This window comes from Spinacia oleracea, chromosome 1, assembly GCF_020520425.1.
Source record: "Spinacia oleracea cultivar Varoflay chromosome 1, BTI_SOV_V1, whole genome shotgun sequence".
In the NCBI taxonomy this organism is placed as follows: Eukaryota; Viridiplantae; Streptophyta; class Magnoliopsida; order Caryophyllales; family Amaranthaceae; genus Spinacia; species Spinacia oleracea.
The window spans coordinates 42,394,154-42,416,285 of record NC_079487.1 but is presented as its reverse complement, the minus strand read 5'-3'; the positions used below and the strand labels follow the sequence as shown (position 1 = coordinate 42,416,285).

Here is a 22,132-nt window from a genome sequence, read left to right as displayed (position 1 = left end):
GTACGGTATTGAAATTTTTATGCGTTGCATATCACGATACTTACTTATTTCATTCAACCTATAGTTTTTACATAGTTTTTATTTGTTTCATTCTCCATTAGGTATACTTATGCTAGATATGACGCGACTACATTATATGCACAGAGTACATGGTAATGATGATTACTAAGGCATATTGAGTCTGCTTGAAATAAGTCATGCCACAATATTTAGGCATTTGTTTAAGGCTCATTCAATTTCTTATTGAGGGAGATTTATGATTATGATCAAAAGGTGGAACCGTCTAACTACATTGTGATTGCCATTTGTTTTAAATTTAGATAACTGATGTATGCTTAGAGAAGAAGAACCTTGTTGTCAAGATATGCCATATTGTTGCTACGCGAGGTGCTCGCATTGCTTCTGCTACAATACTGGCATCGCTGCTGCTGTCGTTGCTAATGAAGATGATGATAACGATGATCTAGTGTGACTTAAGCTAACTCAAGGAGATGGTTACCTTAGTTCAGTCCTGTAGACGAATTGTCAAGTTTACAACCAGTAGACAATTTCACCAATATGGTCCCTGATGTTGCTGCAGAAGTTGTTGTTGTTGCATAAGCTGCTATTGTTGCTGCAGAAGTTGTCCTTGCTGCAGAAGCTGCAAAATCCAACACCCATTACAGAAGCTCCAGCGGCTGCTGTAGTAGGCTAGCTCTTTGATTTATTTTATTTTTTTTATTGATATTGGATTTTGTTTTTGTCGTACCTTCTGTAGATCATTTATATTTTGTCAATGAATAATAGGATTTTGTTATGAATGAACATATTATTTTGTTAATGTATGAAAGGATTTTGGAAAAATCGTGTGGATATTACTTTTATTTTATCTATTTAGATTTAGTTTACATGCAGGACCTAGAATCGTAATATCCTATTTTAGGGATGCATATGCTGCTATTTTTGAATAATATTAAAAAAAGGGGTAGAATATAGAACGGTTGTGTAAGGAAACTGCTTTCTATCTTAATATTAAACAGGAAGTATATAGTACGCCTATGTACGGAACATGTTCTATATCTCAATATTTAGCAGGAAGAATAGAGGATGGTTATGTACGAAATGCGCGCTTTATTATAGATTATATGAGACGGTTAAGTACGTTAACCGTTCTATATTCCTTCTTCATTTTCTAATTTTAGGAAGGGAATAGAGGACGCTTATCTCTTATCACTGTATTTTATGACTAGGTATATAAAACGCTTCTTTTACCCGTTTTATAAACTTTATAGCGTGTTGAGTTGGAGAACGCCTCTAAGGCGTCCTATAAAGTGTATTTCAACAGTACTCTATGCCCTTTTTGTAGTAGTGGCAGTAAGCTAGAAAAGTGCTAAGCAAAGAACTATTGTGGATTCTACAACTGAGGCCGAGTACATTGCTGCCTCAGAAGCAGCAAAGGGAGCTGTTTGGATTCGAAAGTTCATCGAAGAACTTGGTGTTGTCCCTTCCATAAAAGGACCAATGGCTTTGTATTGCAACAATAGTGGAGCCATTGCGCAGGAAAAGGAGCCCAGGAGCCACCAGAAGTCCAAGCACGTACTGCGGCGATTTCACATACTTCGAGAAATCGTTGAACGGAAAGAAATCGAGATTGCAAGGTTTAAACTGACGATAACGTCGCAGATCGATTGGCTAAATCATTGCCACAAGTGAAACACAACACACATGTAGCAACCATGGGAATAAAGCATGTTGGAGAATGGCTTTGATTTTCTGGTTTTGTTTTAGAACATCTATTAAATATGTGTTTAAAACAATTGGTTTAACCATTTCATATTTATGAAATTCTTTATTTCATATTCATTTAATTTTGGTTTAGTTTTAAATAAAAAGACCAAGTGAGTCAAAACATTCAAATGGGATGTCAAGATGGATTCTTTGAAAAAGAAATACCCATAAGTGAACTTGAAGATTGAGGTCACAAAGGATCCCTAATCCAGGTCATTGAAAGGTTGGGCGACCAATGACTAATGAAAATTAGATTACAAGTAGATTTTTAGTTCAGTTTCTTGAACTAGATGGACATGTTATGTCAAAAATCTTTTGCATAGATACTTATTGGATCTTGTATCGGATTGACAATGAGAACACTTTAAGAGATTAAAGTCATGTCATAAGTAGTTATCATTAATGGTGATTAGAACTATTCCTCAAAACATGAGTAATTATTATTGCTCGTTTGAAGAATAGTTCGCTTTGATGCTCGCTAAACGTTGCACTGTAAAAGGAGACTATAAAAGAAGTTATTGGCGTACTATGAATCAAAGTGAGTGTTCATAGATTGCAAGACTGGATAGTCCTCCTATCTTTGATAGGATATGAGGTTGTTGTGTAACAAGGCCTTTCAGAGAGTTAGATATTGTGAAAATGCATGGCCATGCTCAGAATGGTTAAGGCTTAACCTTCTGTAAAAGTTTAACAGTTGAACTCAGTAATCCGAGAAACACTTCTGGACCTAATAAGGATGCTTGGATCTTATCTTATGTTCAGAAAGTAACACTAAGAGACAAAGGAATGTGAATGCACACTTGTCTAAATGACAAGTAGGAGACTGAAGGAAATATGTCCTTCACCCAATGTGCATTAGTCTAATACCAAGGTCCAGATTAATTACGAATAATTAATTATGTGAGATCAAGTGACCGGAACAGCTGGCTGGAGCAATACATCCGATCAGTGAGTTCTAATCTATATTAGGCTCACAGCTTACTCTTGACTGAACCTACCAGGTCACACCATTGACATGTAACAGATCACCAGATTAAATGAATCGGAAATTCATTTAATAACTTTTCGGGAAAATAGTTCGGAAAACATAAATATACGATATAACATAAGCATGTCCCCATCTCTGAGGTCAGCCAATCATGGTTAGGGTTTGGGACCAATTCTCAAAAACCCTTGCCCTATAAATAGTTCAGATCCCAAGGTAAAAAGGGCATTCAATTCATTCCCACCTACCTTAAACTATTCTGCTCTGCCTTCTCTCTAAAAATCACTTCTCTCTCTAGCCTATACTTACTTAAAAATCGGAGAGAATATTCCTACGGGAATATTCTTGTTTTGCGTTGCAGGAAGATCGTGCCAACGCATACTTGATACCTCCGAGTAAAGGGTGACACGTCAGCACCAACAAAGTTCCCACAACAATCATCTTCTTCGTCTTCGAGTTCTTCACCCTTCTCTTCATATGGTGTGTCTTCACTTTCATCCCCTGACCCAGAGGCGACTTCCTCGTACTCTTCATCATCTTCTTCAATTACAGGTTCGGTATACTTCTTAAGCTTACTAGTGTCGGGTACCTGGGGAGAATTATCCTTAACAACTTCATTCATTGAAAGCATATTCATGATTAAGTAATACACAAATTATTTTGGACCCAATTTGTTCCAATTTAACAACGATCACATTAATCCACACTTAACAATACTCACCCATTGCTTATTTGACCCGGTGCGACCCTTTTTGAAGACCATCGTGAAATTACAAAGGCCATCAAAATACAAGTAAATCCATTAGAATACAAAACCCAAATAAATAATGATTCCTTCAGACTACCAAACTAACAATAACTTCAGGGTTTGAACCTTTAAGAATATCAAACAAATACCAAAAAAAGTAAGACACTGAATCCATCATAATACCATACTAGCAACAACATCAACCAACATATGAGAAAATAACCAAGACATATCCCCTGTCTGAATTTGGCAAGCTCTCTATATATTTTAAGTCCTACAAGACAAATTTTCCTCTATTTTACAAACCATTTCAAATACTAATAAACATTTTCAGAAATTTAAGACCAATTGAACAAAGATGACAAAAAATGACAAATTTCTCAAATTTAATAAACATTTTCATAAATTAGATACCTAAATGCCAAAAGGGTCAAATTTAAGACCACCGAATTATATAACAATCAGGTTATACTAATCAGGTTTCTTCATACAAACTAAAAAAATACCTAATGTTTATTTACTACTTATTCTTAGTCAATCACCCAAATTCAAAAAATAAAAAATACATAAGAAATTCACAAACCCAAAAACAACAACCATATTTAATTTAATTGAAAATTGCATGCATCTTCAAAACAAACATAAGTCCACAAATCAAACAAACTTCCAACCCTAATTACATCATTATTGAATTACCCAAATTTCGAAAAAACTCTAAATTAAAAACATACAGAGTTTTAACAACATAACTATCAAAGAATATTTATGAAAGCTTTGATCTTTACCTGTAATGGCGAGTTAAAGGAACTTCCTCCCTCTCAACCCAGAAAATAAGTTTTCAAAATGCAGTTTCCAAAACGCGTCTTGAGAAACCCTTATATGTTGAAGTGAAGTAGCGGCAGCTATCAATGGTGCATCGGTTAAGCGTTTGAGGGGGGGAGGTTATTTTGTGTGGGAGGAATAAGGGGAGGTTTCCGATTTCGGAGGGAGAGTAAACGAGCGGGAGACAAATGGTGAAAAACTCAAAGAAACCGGTAAGTTTCTGGAGAGAGAGGATGAAAATAAGTGTAAAAAATCATTTTCAAATTTATTACAAATTTACAGCTGCAAATTTATTACAAATTAAATTAAAAGGAAAATCATATAACTTTTGAATTTTGGAAAACTCAACCAGAATTCTAGAGAGAGATTGGAAAAATAAAGGAAAAAGAAAATGCTGGTGGGCCAAACCATAAAAGGCAGGGAAAATTACACATTTTCCCCGGTTATATCATTTCAATGGTATAGTAGTTATAGGCTCAAAAAACCTCATAAAGAGATCCATCTGAATATTTTTTTCAAGTATATAGAAGTATCAATTGATAGTAAAAGTAAATTATACTTCCTCCATTCCTAAATAGTTGCACCATTTTGACTTTTTGACACTATTCACTTGTCTTGCTTTGACCTCAATTTTCTACTAATAAATAAAATTAAAAATTATTATACAAAGTATTATTAGGTTTGTCTTAATATATATTTTAAATATATTACTCCCTCCGTCCCGGAATACTCGACCCGGTTTGACCGGCACAGAGTTTAAGGGACTTGAATTGACTTATTTAATTTAATAGGTAGTAGTTGATAGTGGGGTATTATTTTAATGTAGTTAGTGGGAAATGTGTAAAGGGGTGGGGTTGGGGAGAGTAGGGGTTGAATTTTTAATTATTTTTTGTATGGAGTAGGGGGTAGGTGGGTTAATAGGGGTGGAGTGAGAAATAATATAATATTGTTAGAATATTTGAATTTTTAGAAACAGGTCAAGTATTAAGGGACGACCCGATAAGGAAAACAGGTCAAGTATTCCGGGACGGAGGGAGTAACTTTTTATAATTTTTACTAATACATAATTATAAGTATTGATGGTCAAAGTTATGCGTTGGCAAAAATAAAAGTCAAAACGGTGAAACTATTTAGGTATGGAGGAAATATTAAAAGGGTACAAAGTCAACCGCGTCGACTAAAAGAAAAGTTTACAAATGTGATATTGCAAACTACGGTTTTGATGATGTGATTTTTAATGGGGTCTTACTATTCGTCGCCCGCATTTATGCAAAACGCCCACCTCTATTTAAGTAAATGTCCCTCTCACCCCACCTCACCCTCACTCACCCCACTTCCCCACCCACTTACCCCACTTACCCCACTTTCTCTCACTAGACCCACCACAAAATTCCGGCAACCACCATTTTTATTGTCTCCACCTTAACCACCGCCATAATTGGCTGGGCCACCACCACCACCTCAATTCAAATTATTGTCACTCTTTCCACTCAGTGAGCTCAACCACTAGCACCACCACCGTCGTCGCCGCCACCACCACCACCACCAACGATGTCGTCATCACTGTGATTGTAGTGAAATTTAGGCTGAGAACGTAAATGGACGACGACCTTCCTTCAACGCCTCCGTCGTCGTCGGCGGCTTCAGCAGCAACTTGGGAGGTAAAATAATTTTTTTTCCAAGAAAACAAAGGAATAGGGCTGGAAATCCCATTCCTCTTAGGCATAGAAGTAGTATTACCAACCCTATTCCATGCATAAGAGGGAATCTAATTCAATGAAATGGGATTGTTTTTCCAATTCTTCCTAGACAAGGAATAGGGATGATAATCCCATTCCAAAAATATAAAATTCGTTTTCCTTATTTTCTTTAATTAGTTTTTAATTTAGTTTTGTTAATTTGTTGACTAGAATTAAATTATTTGTTTATTTGTTGACCATAATTAAATTTGTTTGTTTATTTGTTGACTATAACTAAGTTAATAATTAGATAAGTAAAAAATGTTAAGTTTTATTTATTTGGATAAATTATTTTGATGATATAATTAATAAATGAGTTTTTATAAAAATAACCTATTTAATAATAAATTATTAAAACATAATAAAAAAAATTAGAATATTAACTATAATAAATTTGACAAAGAATTAGTTAAGGAACACGTGGCAACAAAAATAAAAAACACGGAATAGGGTTGATATCCCTATCTTGTTGTCCTTGGGTGGGAATAGGGTTGGGAGCCCTATTCCGTGTTTTGGATTGGAACAAAAAATGTTAAACACGGAATAGGGGTGAGATCCCTATCTTGTCCTTGGGCTGGAATTGGGATAAGAGCCCTATTCCGTGTCTGTGGATGCGACATAAATGATAATACGGAATAGGGCTTAGATTCTTATTTTGTCCTAGGGTGGGATTGGGAAGTGAGCCCTATTCCGTGTTGGTAATGGCGACAATCAAAAGATGGAATAGGATTCAGATCCCTATTCCAGCCTAGGATGGGAATAGGGTTGAGACTCCTTTTTGTCCTGGGGAGGGAATAGGGGTGTGAGCCATATTCCATGCTTTTTTATGTTTTATTCGTGTGTCCACCGACATACTTGTTTAAAATTCTTGGCTTTTTGTTTGTTTTTTTTAAGGAAAGATATCATAGGCTTTAATTTTTGGCTTTTTCTTAATTAGTTTGTAACATTTAGTTTGTTTACTCGCTAACTAGAATTAAGTTTTTTGTCGACTAATATGTATTACGTGCATTATATTGCTTTGTTTTCAGGTAAATAAAAAAAATATAATTATTTGATATAAAAAATATTAAATATGTTTAGTTAAAAAAAAGTAAATTGATTTTATTAATGAATGCTATTGTCAATTAATGTTTAAATGTTTAATATCGAATTATATAGTTTTAAGTTATTGTGTATTATAGTAACTTGGGTTATTATTTAATGCTCATATTCCGTTGCCTGATGATTATGGTGGTGATGGTAAAGACTATTCTGATCATTTTGTTACAAATGACATTTTTCCGAGTTTTGAAGATGCGGCGGAATGGGCTAAACAAGTGGCTATTGGGCTGGGTTTCTTGTTGACAAAAATTTCGTACAAACAATTCAAGGATGGTCGAGGGTATCGTAATTTGAAATGCGGCCGAGGAAGGAGAAAATGTGCTCGAGATATGGAGGCGGCGGAACGACTAGACACAAAAACTAAGGCGTGCGGTTGTAAATTTGAAGTGAAAGTCCAACGCATGGATTTTGCGTGGAAAATTGTTAAGCGTGAAGGTCATGGCACGCACAATCATAGTTTGGTTGTGTATGAAGAGGGTCATCGAGGTATAAATGGTCTAAGTCCACGAGCTAAGAATCTCATTCGTCAGATGAACAATGCGCACGCCAAGCCAAAAGTGATTATGCCCGCCGTGCAAACAGAGTATCCAGATGATCATCCTAATATGAGGCACATTTACAACTACAAAGATAAAATTAGACGGGATGCAAATGAAGGAAGAAATCCCGCTCAACAATTCTTGCACCTGGAGAAAGAGCACAAGTATGTTCAATGGATCGCCGTCGAAGAGGGGAGTAGGGCGGTACCTCACGCGTTCGTTTCCCACCCTTCAATGGTGGAAGTTCTACGTACATACCCATTGGTCATTGGCATGGACACGACATACAAGACTAACAAATATGGATTTCCTTTCTTGGAGATTGTTGGTGTGACACCGACAAATCAGAATTTTCTGATCGCTTATGCAATTATGAAAGATGAGACGGCAGACAGCTATCGATGGGTGTTGGAAAAGTTGAAGATGCTCCTCGGGGCCTCCGTGAGCCCAAAGGCAATCCTGACAGATAAAGAACCGGGCCTGTTGAAACCGGTTGCTGAGGTGTTTCCCAACACAGCTCACTTGTTGTGTACATGGCATATAAACAATGATGTAGAGGCTCGTGTTGGGAAGATTTGTGGAAACAAGTTGAATGGTGAATATTTCAAGAACGGGGTGTGGAAGAGAATCATGAATGCTACTTCAGAGGCTGTGTATAATGCGGTAGTCGCAGACATGGAAGAGAATTGGTCAAGATGGTCGGCAATTATGACATATGTCCATGGTACATGGCTTAAACATAAAGAGAAGTTCGTTCGATATGAAACAAACAAAGTTCTTCACTTCGGAAACAGAACAACTTGTAGGGTCGAGAGCCAACATTCAGTTTTGAAGAGTTGGCTTGGCAGATCACATGGGGCATTGGATACTGTGTTCAGAAAGGTGCATGCTGCAGTTGAGAACCAGTTCATTGAGATTAAAAATCGCTTAGAGAGCTCGAGACGGAAGCATGGTGTGAAGTACAACGGATTTCTGTTTCAACATCTTACCGGTCGTGTTTTACATCATGCTTTGCACCTTATTTTAGAAGAGCAGAAAAGGATGTGGGAGTTGAGTGTTGAAGTGTATGAACGTTGCGGTGGTGCTTTGTTGACGACCCATGGACTCCCATGTGCTTGCACCATTTTCACAGCTAATCAATGTGGTGTTGGGTTGTACATTGATTTGATTGATCCATTTTGGAAGACCTTGCGGATTAGGGAAGGGGCGAATATTCCCCAGTTCCTCGAGGAGACCGCACAGGATGCAGATCACTTTCGAGTCCTAGTTGATGAGGTATTAAATTCTGATGTTGCAGTTATTAGAGGTATTTCGAGCCTGATTCATGATGAGTTGCACCGTGAGCACGCTGGTCATGTGAAACCAGACCCTAATGTGAGTAGGAGAGGGAGACCACCTAACGACAGAAACTCCACTACACGAAATCTGAGTCACGTAGAGCATGTGCGTAGAAGTGGTAGTAGGGGTCGGGTTCGTGGTCGTGGTCGTGGTCGTGTTCATTCTGAGGCGCGGCCGACTGGAATTTACTCATCTTCCTCGTCATTCTCGTTGGGTATTTATTTCTATTTCCACTAATTAATGTCATTTTTAATGCATTATTTTATGTTATTTTAAATTGTTTGTTTTATGGTTTAGGTACTTTTACGAGTGTTGATCATTTGGCAGGGCACTTTAAGGAACAGATACCAAACCTCATATATCCATTTCTTTGTGGATTTAACGATGTTGATGGGGATGGTAACTGCGGGTTTCGATGTATTGCTCACTATGGCTATGGTGATGAGGCTCGGCATCGAGAGATTTGATCCATGCTTAGAGGAGAATTGACCTTTTTCTGAGATAAATACATATATCTATACGGTGAAGAGCAAATGGATTATGAGATACAACGTATGTCTTGGCAAGGTGGTCGATGTGGACCGGAAAAGTGGATGGTAATAAAACAAGACTGTTAGGTTATGATACATATGAATAAACATAAATCATGCGGAAAAACCATAATGCCAGGAAACATATTATTTACACATAATCATATAGCATAATTTAGATGCATACACTTTGTAGCGTGCCCTCCCTAGCTGCGCCCGAACCGAACAAGAACAAGTCTTTAGGACTCCAAGTGTCGTCCCTCCGTAGATAGTCCACAGCACGTCCGGATCCGCCTTAAGATTGACCAACTAGAATCGCCCTTAAGGTACTATAATTTTCGGGTATTATAGGGCAATAATATGACTGAATTTTTGCTCTCAAAAATGTCACTTTTGAATACTTGAAAACTCGTTATAAATTGTGAACCCAGGCCACATATTTATAGGGGTATGGAAAGAGAATTGGAATCCTACTAGGATACGAATTAATTAAATTAGAATCCTAGTAGAACTCTTATTTAATTAATTTATCTTTTAGGATTAGGAATTTAATCATTAAACGAATCCTATACGCTTTAGGTTTCGTATGTGAACACAAACACACACGCCCACACAGCAGTCCACGAGGGGTGCCATGCGCGCGCGCACAGCCCGAGCAACGCAGCCCAATTGCCACGGAGCCCACGACTGCCGCAGACTTGGGCGCGCGTTGGGCCTGCCTTGCGGTGGGCCTGGAGCAGCCTTGGGCTGGCGTGTTGTGGCGCGCGTTTTCCTTGCTGGACGTGGGCCTTGCTTCGTGCTGGGCCTTCGTCTAGCAAGCTCGTCCGATGCTAATTCATACGACGCGCTTCCGATTAATTTCCCGATTCTGGAATTCATTTCCGATACGAACAATATTTAACATTTCCGATTCCGGAATTAATTTCCGTTTCAAACAAATATTTAATATTTTCGTTTCCGGAATTATTTTCCGATTCCGATAATATTTCCATTTCCATTAATATTTTCCGATACGTACCATGTTTCCGTTTCCGGCAACATCTACGACTTGGATAATATTTATATTTCCGATACGATCCATATTTCCGTTTCCGGCAATATCATCGTTTCCGGAGTATTCATTTGCTTGCCTTTGACGATCTCAGCTCCCACTGAAACCAAGATCCGTCGATTCCGAATATCCATAGATGGAGTATTTAATGCCATTAAATACTTGATCCGTTTACGTACTATTTGTGTGACCCTACGGGTTCAGTCAAGAGTAAGCTGTGGATTAATATCATTAATTCCACTTGAACTGAAGCGGCCTCTAGCTAGGCATTCAGCTCACTTGATCTCACTGAATTATTAACTTGTTAATTAATACTGAACCGCATTTATTAGACTTAACATAGAATGCATACTTGGACCAAGGGCACTATTTTCTTCAGTCTCCCACTTATCCTTAGGGACAAGTGTGCATTTCCTAATTCCTTTGTCGCTCGATGCTTGCTCTTGAACATAAGGTAAGAGTTGTCATCCTTATTATGTCCAGAGGTGTTTCTCGGTTTCAGAGTTCAACTGATCAAATAAACAGATAATCATAGCCTATGATTCATCCGAGCACGGCCATGTATTTTATAGTTTCTAGCTCTCCGAGTGGCCTTGTACAACTTTTAAGCATCTCATCCCGATTTATGGGAGGACAATCCCAATCTTGCGATCTTGAGATTAGACTTCGTTTCATAGGTGATTACCTTAGCGTTGCCTTTATAGCCTCCTTTTACGGTGCGACGGTTGGTCAACGTCAAAGTAACCAGTTCTCAAACAAGTAATCTCAAATCACTCAGGTATTGAGGATTTAGTGTCTAATAATTTTAATGAAATTTACTTATGACAGATTTTCATCTCTTACAGTAAAGTTTCATAGGTCTGTCCGATACTAGTCTTCCCAAAGTAAGTATCTATGCAAATGATTATGACATTGACATGTCCACATAGTTCAAGAAACAGAACTACTAGTCATCTAGCATTCTAATCGTCTAACGTTTTCTATGCGTCCAATTTTATAGAAAACTCCGACCAGGGACCATTTTCAACTTTTGACATTCAAGTTCACTTGATAGATATTTCTTAGTCACAGGACTGGTCCTAACAGTCTATCTTGAATATTTCGTCAAATTGAAGGGACTCATCATTTAATAAACCTCAAATTAAATGGAAAAATGAATTCTATTCATTTATTGTGAATGATTAACCAATAATGTTTTACAAAGTATTAAACTCTAAAACTTTAAAACATCAAATAAGGATATCAAAGCCATTCTCCAATATGCTTGATTCCCATAGCTGCAGTGTGCGAGTTGTGCTTCGCCTGCGGCAGAGGTTTAGTCAATGGATCTGATATGTTGTCATCAGTTACAATCTTGCTTATCTCGACTTCTTTTCTTTCAACGAACTCTCGTAGAAGGTGAAATCTACGAAGTACATGCTTGACTCTTTGGTGGTGTCTAGGCTCCTTTGCCTGTGCAATAGCTCCGTTATTATCACAATACAGGGCTATTGGTCCTTTAATTGAGGGGACTACACCAAGTTCACCTATGAACTTCCTTAGCCATATAGCTTCCTTTGCTGCTTCATGTGCAGCAATGTACTCCGCTTGAGTTGTAGAATCCGCAATGGTGCTTTGCTTAGCACTTTTCCAGCTTACTACACCTCCGTTGAGGCAGAAGATAAACCCACACTGTGATCTGAAATCATCTTTGTCGGTTTGGAAACTTGCGTCCGTATAGCCTTTAACAATTAATTCATCATCTCCACCATAGACTAGGAAGTCATCTTTGTGCCTTTTCAGGTACTTCAGAATATTCTTGGCAGCAATCCAGTGTGCCTCTCCTGGGTCTGACTGGTATCTGCTCATAGCACTGAGTGCGTACGCAACATCCGGGCGTGTACATATCATAGCATACATTATTGAACCAATCAATGATGCATACGGAATCCCATTCATTCGTCTACGCTCATCAAGTGTTTTTGGGCACCGAGTCTTGCTTAGAGTCATTCCATGAGACATGGGTAGGTAGCCTCGCTTGGAGTCTGCCATCTTGAATCTATCAAGTACTTTATTGATATAAGTGTTTTGACTAAGTCCAATCATCTTTTTAGATCTATCTCTGTAAATCTTGATGCCCAATATGTACTGTGCTTCTCTTAGATCCTTCATCAAAAAACATTTCCCAAGCCAAATCTTGACAGAGTTCAACATAGGAATGTCATTTCCGATAAGTAATATGTCATCGACATATAATACTAGAAAAGCAATTTTGCTCCCACTGACCTTCTTGTATACACAAGATTCGTCTGCGTTCTTGATGAAACCAAAGTCACTGACTACTTCATCAAAACGTATATTCCAGCTCCTGGATGCCTGCTTCAATCCGTAGATTGATTTCTTTAGCTAGCATACCTTTTTAGCATTCTTTGGATCCTCAAAACCCTCATGTTGTGTCATAAACACAGTTTCTGTTAAAACGCCGTTTAAGAAAGCGGTTTTGACATCCATCTGCCATATTTCGTAATCGTAATATGCAGCGATTGCTAACATTATCCGCATAGACTTTAGCATTGCAACTGGTGAAAAGGTTTCATCTTAATCCATACCGTGGACTTGCCTGTAACCTTTTGCAACCAATCTAGCTTTGAAAACTTCAAGTTTTCCATCCTTGTCCTTTTTCAGTTTGGAAACCCATTTGCTTCCAATGGCTTGGTAGCCATCTGGCAAATCGACCAAATCCCATACTTGGTTTTCAGACATGGAGTCTAATTCATATTTCATGGCTTCATGCCATTGCTTGGAGCTAGGGCTCGTCATAGCTTTTTTGTAAGTCGCAGGTTCATCACTTTCAAGTAATAAAACATCATAGCTTTCGTTCGTCAAAATACCTAAGTACCTTTCCGGTTGAGATCTATATCTCTGCGATCTACGCGGGGTTACATCTCTAGATTGTCCATGATTCTCACCAGAAACTTCTAAAGATCTCTGAGTTTCATCTTGAATGTCATCTTGAGCATTCTCTAGAGTTTGTTGTTCGACTCAAATTTCTTCGAGGTCTACTTTTCTCCCACTTGTCATTTTGGAAATGTGATCCTTTTCCAAAAAGATACCATCTCGAGCAACAAACACCTTGTTTTCAGATGTATTGTAGAAGTAATACCCCTTTGTTTCCTTTGAATAGCCCACAAGGATACATTTGTCAGATTTTGGGTGAAGTTTGTCTGAAATTAATCGTTTGACGTATACTTCACATCCCCAAATCTTAAGAAAAGACACTTTTGGAGGCTTTCCAAACCATAACTCATATGGAGTCTTTTCAACAGCTTTAGACGGAGCTCTATTTATAGTGAGTGCGGCTGTATTTAGTGCATGTCCCCAAACTTCTATTGGAAGTTCGGCCTGACCCATCATTGATCTAACCATGTCTAGCAAGGTTCTGTTCCTCCGTTCCGACACACCGTTCCATGGTGGTGTTCCAGGAGGAGTCAATTCTGATAGAATTCCACATTCTTTCAGATGGTCATCAAATTCATAGCTCAGATATTCACCGCCTCTATCAGACCGCAGTGCCTTAATCTTCTTGCCTAATTGATTCTCTACTTCACTCTGAAATTCCTTGAATTTGTCAAAGGATTCAGACTTATGCTTCATTAGGTAGACATAACCATATCTACTGAAGTCATCAGTGAAAGTGATAAAGTAGCTGAAACCACCCCTAGCATTTGTACTCATTGGTCCACATACATCTGTATGGATTAAACCCAATAGTTCAGTTGCTCTTTCTCCAACTTTAGAGAAAGGTTGCTTTGTCATTTTTCCAAGTAAACATGATTCGCGCTTACCATAATCCTCTAAGTCAAATGGTTCTAGAATTCCTTCCTTTTGAAGTCTTTCCATGCGTTTCAAGTTAATATGGCCTAATCGACAATGCCACAGATAGGTGAGATCTGAATCATCCTTTTTGGCCTTTTTGGTATTTATGTTATAAACTTGTTTGTCGTGATCTAATAAATAAAGTCCATTGACTAATCTAGCAGATCCATAAAACATCTCTTTAAAATAAAGGAAAATTTGGTAATATTAATCCAACCTTTGGCCGATTTTCTTTTATTAATCCCACCTACGACATATTTTTTAATAATCCCACCTTTACTACCCGACGACTTTTATTGGGCTTAAGTGGCCGGTAATCGGTGAAAAAGTCAACGAGATGGTGATGAATTGATGATGATGACTGAATATATCGAGAGAGAGTACTGCCATGTAGAGAAATAATGCCGCTTACAACAGTTTTATGACCTGTTGGGCCCAATAAAAGTTGTTGGGTAATAAAGGTGGGATTATTAAAAAATATGTCGTAGGTGGGCTTAATAAAAGAAAATCGGTCAAAGGTTGGATTAATATTACCAAATTTTCCTAAAATAAAACGAACAACTATTGTCTTTTATTAAAAAGGAAAATCCCTTAGCATCTAAGCAAGAAACAGAAATGATGTTTTTAGTAAGACTTGGAACATGGAAACACTCTTCCAGTTCCAAAACTATCCCAGAGGGCAACGACAAATAATAAGTTCCTACAGCTAATGCAGCAATCCGTGCTCCATTTCCCACTCGTAGGTCGACTTCACCCTTGCTTAACTTTCTACTTCTTCTTAGTCCCAGTGCATTGGAACATAAGTGTGAGCCACAACCTGTATTTAATACCCAAGAAGTTGAATTAACAAGTGTATAGTCTATAACGAAAATACCTGAAGATGGAACGACTGTTCCGTTCTTCTGATCTTCCTTTATCTTTGGACACTCTCTTTTGTAATGGCCTATTCCATCACAATAAAGACAGCTTGATGTGGACTTGTCCTGCTTTGATTTAGCATTGCCCTTGGACTTTCCACTTTTCTTGAACGGTCTCCCTTTAGCCTTGAGTAAATCTTTGGCTTCACAGTCCAGTATTATTTCAGCCTTTCTGACAAGGTGAACAAATTCTGCAACTGTTTCTTCTCTTGGTTCACTCAGGTATAGTTGCTTGAAGCGACCAAACCCACTGTGCAGTGAATTGAGCAAGATAGAGACCGCCATCCTTTCGCTTATTGGTGTTCCTAGCAGACTTAGGCGATCAAAATATGAAAGCATAAGATCCACATGGAACCTTAGTGGGACGCCTACCCTTTGTTTAGTGCGAAGGAGCTGAACATGTGTTTCTTGGACCTCCATCCTATAACACCTGTTGGGAGAACTAACCTTTAGACCAGACATTGATTCAATCAACTCATGGACGTTCAGGTCCTTGTCCTCCGTGCTTCCACGACAGATATCCCTCAGATTCTTGATGAGCGTGAAAGGTTCATAAGCTACAAACCTTCTAGCCCATTCATCAGGGATATTGTTCAGCATGAGACTCATAACCTTTTTGAGATCCGCATCCCAGGCGGAAAATCTTTCAGGGGTCATGTCTCTGGCATAGTAGCTTGGCATGGGATCTAACAGTACATACTCAAGTCCATTGAGTCTGGCTATTTCAACTAGCTTAGCTTCCCATTCAAGAAAATTTGTTAGGTTCAGCTTGACCATAAGCTCAGGACCCATGATGATGTTTTGATTGTTGTTTGCCATAGTAAAACTACAATTGAAAAAGAATAAACAAATAAATAATCATTCACAGTTTCTCTTAATAAACTTAAATTCTAGCATACATGCATAATTCAATTTTCATTAAGCATTTTATTCAAGTTATGTGTTCCGGCAAGTGTGAATAAAATGATTCCAAGATCCTATAAACCATTGAAGAATTAAGCACATTATGTATTTAGACTCAATTCTAAAATCTTTTAGGTAAGCAAAAGCCTTTTGCTAATATTCTAGAAACTACTCTTGGTTGATAGGTACGTCTAAGAACTTATTAGGTAAACCTATCGATTTTTCCACGACTTAAAAGGACTCCTTACTTATATCGTTGAGTTTCACCAAAACTAACATGTACTCACAATTATTTGTATACCTTACCCCTTTAGTATCAATAAGTAACACCTCGCTATGGCGGAAAACTATTACTAAGATCGATGAAAAAAGGATATCCAAGTAAGTGTTATTTTGGCATGGCACCTTTTAACTCAATTTTTAAGTTTGGAACTTAAGGCTCTTACTATGTTGGTTAGATTTTAAGTGAACTAAAATCCTTAATCATGCAACATAATCAAGCTTCGATCTCATGCATATTTAAGACATATTTAAAAGCAATAAATAACTTAAAACATGCATAAGATAAATGTGATCTAGTATGGCCCGACTTCATCTTGAAGCTTCAACTTCAAAGTCCGTCTTGAAAATGGATTGAAAACTCCGTCTTGAATTTCACCTTGGGAGGCGTCATTTTTTTCAAATAGGATAAGCTATAATTAAACTAATTACAACTATTTGATGGTACGTAGACCATATTTAAATTGAAAAACAAATTTGGAGGCGCCATTTTTCTTCAAATAGGATAAGCTATAATTAAACTAATTACAACTATTTGATGGTACGCAGACCATATTTGAATTGAAAAACAACTTTGGTATTTTAGACCAATTACATTCAAATTAATGGTTCGCAGACCATATTTTCTATCCTATTTGGGCCATACTAGTCACTTCATAACCTGCAAAACAGTACATATACAATATATACCATTCACCCATTCATTATCATGAATGGCCCACATAGCTGGTTAGTAAAACACATTATGCATCACATAAACATTTGCAGCAATTAATCAAGGGCACCAATAATCTACAAATTATTCAGTCCTTATTAATTCTAATCAAGTTGTTTTAACCTTAAGGATTTGTAGACCTAATCAAGAGTATATGACTAAAAGGGCTCCCACTTAAACCAATAAATTCATATGCTTTACTAATTTTAAACATAAAAATGTATTTCTAGTCTAACCGGAAACATACAAATTTAATTAAAATTTAAAGCTCATAAAATTTATATTTGAATTCATAAATTTAATTTAATTTCAGTCGTATTTAAATTAATTCATGATTTTCATTTTAGTAAAATAATTAGAATAAATAAAATTTATTATAACTACAATATTCAAAATTAAAATACAAGAAAATAATTTAAATTATTAATTTTAAAATTAATTAAAATTACGTAAACTGAAAATTTCAAATTAAAATTTCAAAACGATCTAATCGCAACGCAACAATCCCACGCAACGCACGCCCATGGGCCACACGCACACAGCCATTGCTGGGCATGTGCGCGTAGCCCATGCGCTGCGTCGCATCGCTGCTGCTCACCATCGCAAGGCATCACGCGAGCTGGTGCTCGCTACGCGCGCCAGCGCTCGACGCAACAAGCATGCTGCCGCAGCCCATCGCTGGGCGCAGCGCTCGTCGCACGTCGCAACAAGCAAGCTGCTCGCCATCGCTGGGCGCAGCACTCGTCGCACGTCGCAACAAGCACGCTGCATGCCATCGCTGGGCGAAGCGCTCGTCGCACGTCGCAACAAGCACGGTGCACGCCATCGCTGGGCGCAGCGCTTTTCGCACGCACACTAGCGCTCGCTGCGCGCGAGGCTCCGCATGCTTGCGCGAGGCAGTGCGCGCTGTGGCGCAGCTCGCTTGCTGCCCACACGCGACTGCTCGTGCCTTGCTTTCGCCCTCGCCCATTCGCCCATCGCACACAGCCCACGACACAAGGCAGGGCTGCTGCCTTGCGCTCGTGCACCATGGCCTTGCTCATTGCATTCGTACCGCATGGGCGACGAGCTCCCTTGCTCGTCGTCACATGCCCGCACTATACAACACCCCTTAAGGGTAACACGTAGCGTCCATTGCTTTGTGCGTGCAAGTTATATGAGCGAATCGCATAAAAAATTTAAAATTTATATCCAAAATTAATGACAAATTAATAAATAATATTAATTTCATAATTTTAGGGCGAAAAATCGAAAATTTATTATTTGTTAAACATTAAAACTTGAATTTTTGATTGACCTACTGTATCAATTAAATAATAAATTTTCGATTTTTCGCCCTAAAATTATGAAATTAATATTATTTATTAATTTGTCATTAATTTTGAATATAAATTTTAAATTTTTTATGCGATTCGCTCATATAACTTGCACGCACAAAGCAATGGACGCTACGTGTTACCCTTAAGGGGTGTTGTATAGTGCGGGCATGTGACGACGAGCAAGGGAGCTCGTCGCCCATGCGGTACGAATGCAATGAGCAAGGCCATGGTGCACGAGCGCAAGGCAGCAGCCCTGCCTTGTGTCGTGGGCTGTGTGCGATGGGCGAATGGGCGAGGGCGAAAGCAAGGCACGAGCAGTCGCGTGTGGGCAGCAAGCGAGCTGCGCCACAGCGCGCACTGCCTCGCGCAAGCATGCGGAGCCTCGCGCGCAGCGAGCGCTAGTGTGCGTGCGAAAAGCGTTGCGCCCAGCGATGGCGTGCAGCGTGCTTGTTGCGACGTGCGACGAGCGCTTCGCCCAGCGATGGCATGCAGCGTGCTTGTTGCGACGTGCGACGAGTGCTGCGCCCAGCGATGGCGAGCAGCTTGCTTGTTGCGACGTGCGACGAGCGCTGCGCCCAGCGATGGGCTGCGGCAGCATGCTTGTTGCGTCGAGCGCTGGCGCGCGTAGCGAGCACCAGCTCGCGTGATGCCTTGCGATGGTGAGCAGCAGCGATGCGACGCAGCGCATGGGCTACGCGCACATGCCCAGCAATGGCTGTGTGCGTGTGGCCCATGGGCGTGCGTTGCGTGGGATTGTTGCGTTGCGATTAGATCGTTTTGAAATTTTAATTTGAAATTTTCAGTTTACGTAATTTTAATTAATTTTAAAATTAATAATTTAAATTATTTTCTTGTATTTTAATTTTGAATATTGTAGTTATAATAAATTTTATTTATTCTAATTATTTTACTAAAATGAAAATCATGAATTAATTTAAATACGACTGAAATTAAATTAAATATATGGATTCAAATATAAATTTTATGAGCTTTAAATTTTAATTAAATTTGTATGTTTCCGGTTAGACTAGAAATACATTTTTATGTTTAAAATTAGTAAAGCATATGAATTTATTGGTTTAAGTGGGAGCCCTTTTAGTCATATACTCTTGATTAGGTCTACAAATCCTTAAGGTTAAAACAACTTGATTAGAATTAATAAGGACTGAATAATTTGTAGATTATTGGTGCCCTTGATTAATTGCTGCAAATGTTTATGTGATGCATAATGTGTTTTACTAACCAGCTATGTGGGCCATTCATGATAATGAATGGGTGAATGGTATATATTGTATATGTACTGTTTTGCAGGTTATGAAGTGACTAGTATGGCCCAAATAGGATAGAAAATATGGTCTGCGAACCATTAATTTGAATGTAATTGGTCTAAAATACCAAAGTTGTTTTTCAATTCAAATATGGTCTGCGTACCATCAAATAGTTGTAATTAGTTTTAATTATAGCTTTTTCTATTTGAAGAAAATGGTGCCTCCCACGGAGATTTTCAAGACGGACTTTGAAGTTAAAGCTTCAAGATGAAGTCGGGCCATACTAGATCACATTTATCTTATGCATGCTTTAAGTTATTTATTGCTTTAAATATGTCTTAATTATGCATGAGATTGTGGCTTGATTATGTTGCATGATTAAGGATTTTAGTTCACTTAAAATCTAACCAACATAGTAAGAAGAGCCTTAAGTTCCAAACTTAAAAATTTGAGTTAAAAGGTGCCATGCCAAAATATACACTTGCTTGGATATCCTTTACATCAATCTAGGAATAGTTTTCGCTCAGCGAGGTGTTACTTATTGGTCCTAAAGGGGCAAGGTACACAAATAATTGTGAGTACATGTTAGTTTTGGTGAAACTCAACGATATAAGTAAGGAGTCCTTTTATGTCGTGGCAAGATCGATAGGTTTACCTAATAAGTTCTTTGACGTACCTATCAACCAAGAATAGTTTCTAGACTATTAGCAAAAGGCTTTTGCTTACCTAAGATGTTTTAGGATTAAGTCGACAAACTGTGCTTCGTTCTTCAATGATTTTAGGATCTTGGAATCATTTTATTCACACCTGCCGGAACAATAAATTCGAATAAAATGCCAATAACTTGTTTGAATTGCATGGTTGCTTTAATTTTCAAGTTATTATTCATGATAAATGTTTAGACTTTGCATGCTTCAATGTATGTTTTAATTATTGTTTATAATTAAATATCTTGCATTGCAGTAAATCCTTTTAGAAAGGTAACAGTAAATTTCCTCGATTGGTAGTGAATCCAAGAACGATTCACGGAAAAGAGAGAAAGTGAGCAATTTAAAATGTACGTTTCTTATATCGACTTTTATGGTTGTTTTCGAATATCAAAATCGAATGGCGAACTGATTGGTGCTTGTGGATTCAAAAATACGATGTAGTTTTGAGATCATAAAGCATTGAGTTTAAACGCTCAGCTTTACCAATGGTTAACAACCTAATATCTCTGTCCATTTAATTCTCGAATGAGTCTAGTCCCTAGACATTCGAATAGATCGATGCTTAGAGAACTTTAGAAGCTTCTGGTAAGATCATCTAGTTGAAACAAAATATTCAACATAAATTAAAATGGTAAGAACTTTGTTGGAGTGACATTGAACATGTCTAGACAATGTATAAAAGTCAACACTAAAGAATTCAATTCTTAAGACTATAAGAAAGGGTACAAGAAATAGGAAAATAAGGAACAAATGAAAGAAATTTTACGATTTCGTTTCTACTTATGTTTAAAGAGAAGTGACCTAGCAATCAAACTTCCTTGGTATCATATACCGCTTGAGGTTCTTACTTCGGTAATAACTCAAACAATGGAAGCTAGGATACACTAATGACCTACAAGTGGGAAATGGAGCATGGCAATGCTACATTAGTTGTAGGGTCATCTAGTTTGTTTTAAGTCCTTTTCAAAGGCTGGAACTTAATGGCTATTTTGTTCCATAATCAACATACCTAAATTTCTGTTTTCAAACACAGAAAGACTCACATTCAAGAAAAACAAAAACAATGTTTGTTTGTTTATTTGAATGAAATGGTCAATTACAGGTTGAGTTAATATGCTTGATTAAAACAAACAACTCTTTAAAGAACTTTACTAAGTTCAAATCAACCCCTTGATTTGAGTTCCACTAATCTTTGGCATTGTTGCTTAGACCATATCAACAAGTTAACATTCAAAAGCTCTATTTTGATGGACTTTTGAAAGTTCATTGATTTTTAGATCAATTTAAGACGACTAGTCTTACTTGTTGAAAGTAACAAAAGATATGAACTATTGTTAGAACGCCTAGACAATAGAGTTCAAAGCTAAAGAAAGATTTTATGACTTTATTATTTCACATGGATTTGAGTGAATATAGGTTTATTTACTCAAATGTGATATAAGTTGAATCTGTTTGGCTAATTCAAAGATTCAGAAGTATAAAATCCACTTGGCAAGAAATCATAAAGATCTAGGTTAGATCATGTTGATGATTACTTAAGTCAAGC

The 22,132-nt window shown here is 37.8% G+C and overlaps 1 protein-coding gene across 1 annotated transcript; it reads left to right on the top strand.

Moving 5' to 3' along the window:
• Positions 1 to 7,491: 7,491 nt before the first annotated feature.
• On the top strand, positions 7,492 to 9,506 carry LOC110803376 (protein FAR-RED IMPAIRED RESPONSE 1-like). The gene is made up of 2 exons (XM_022008884.2): positions 7,492 to 9,253; positions 9,337 to 9,506. The coding sequence occupies exons 1-2, from the start codon at positions 7,492 to 7,494 to the stop codon at positions 9,504 to 9,506; spliced, it is 1,932 nt and encodes a 643-aa protein (XP_021864576.2).
• Positions 9,507 to 22,132: the final 12,626 nt, after the last annotated feature.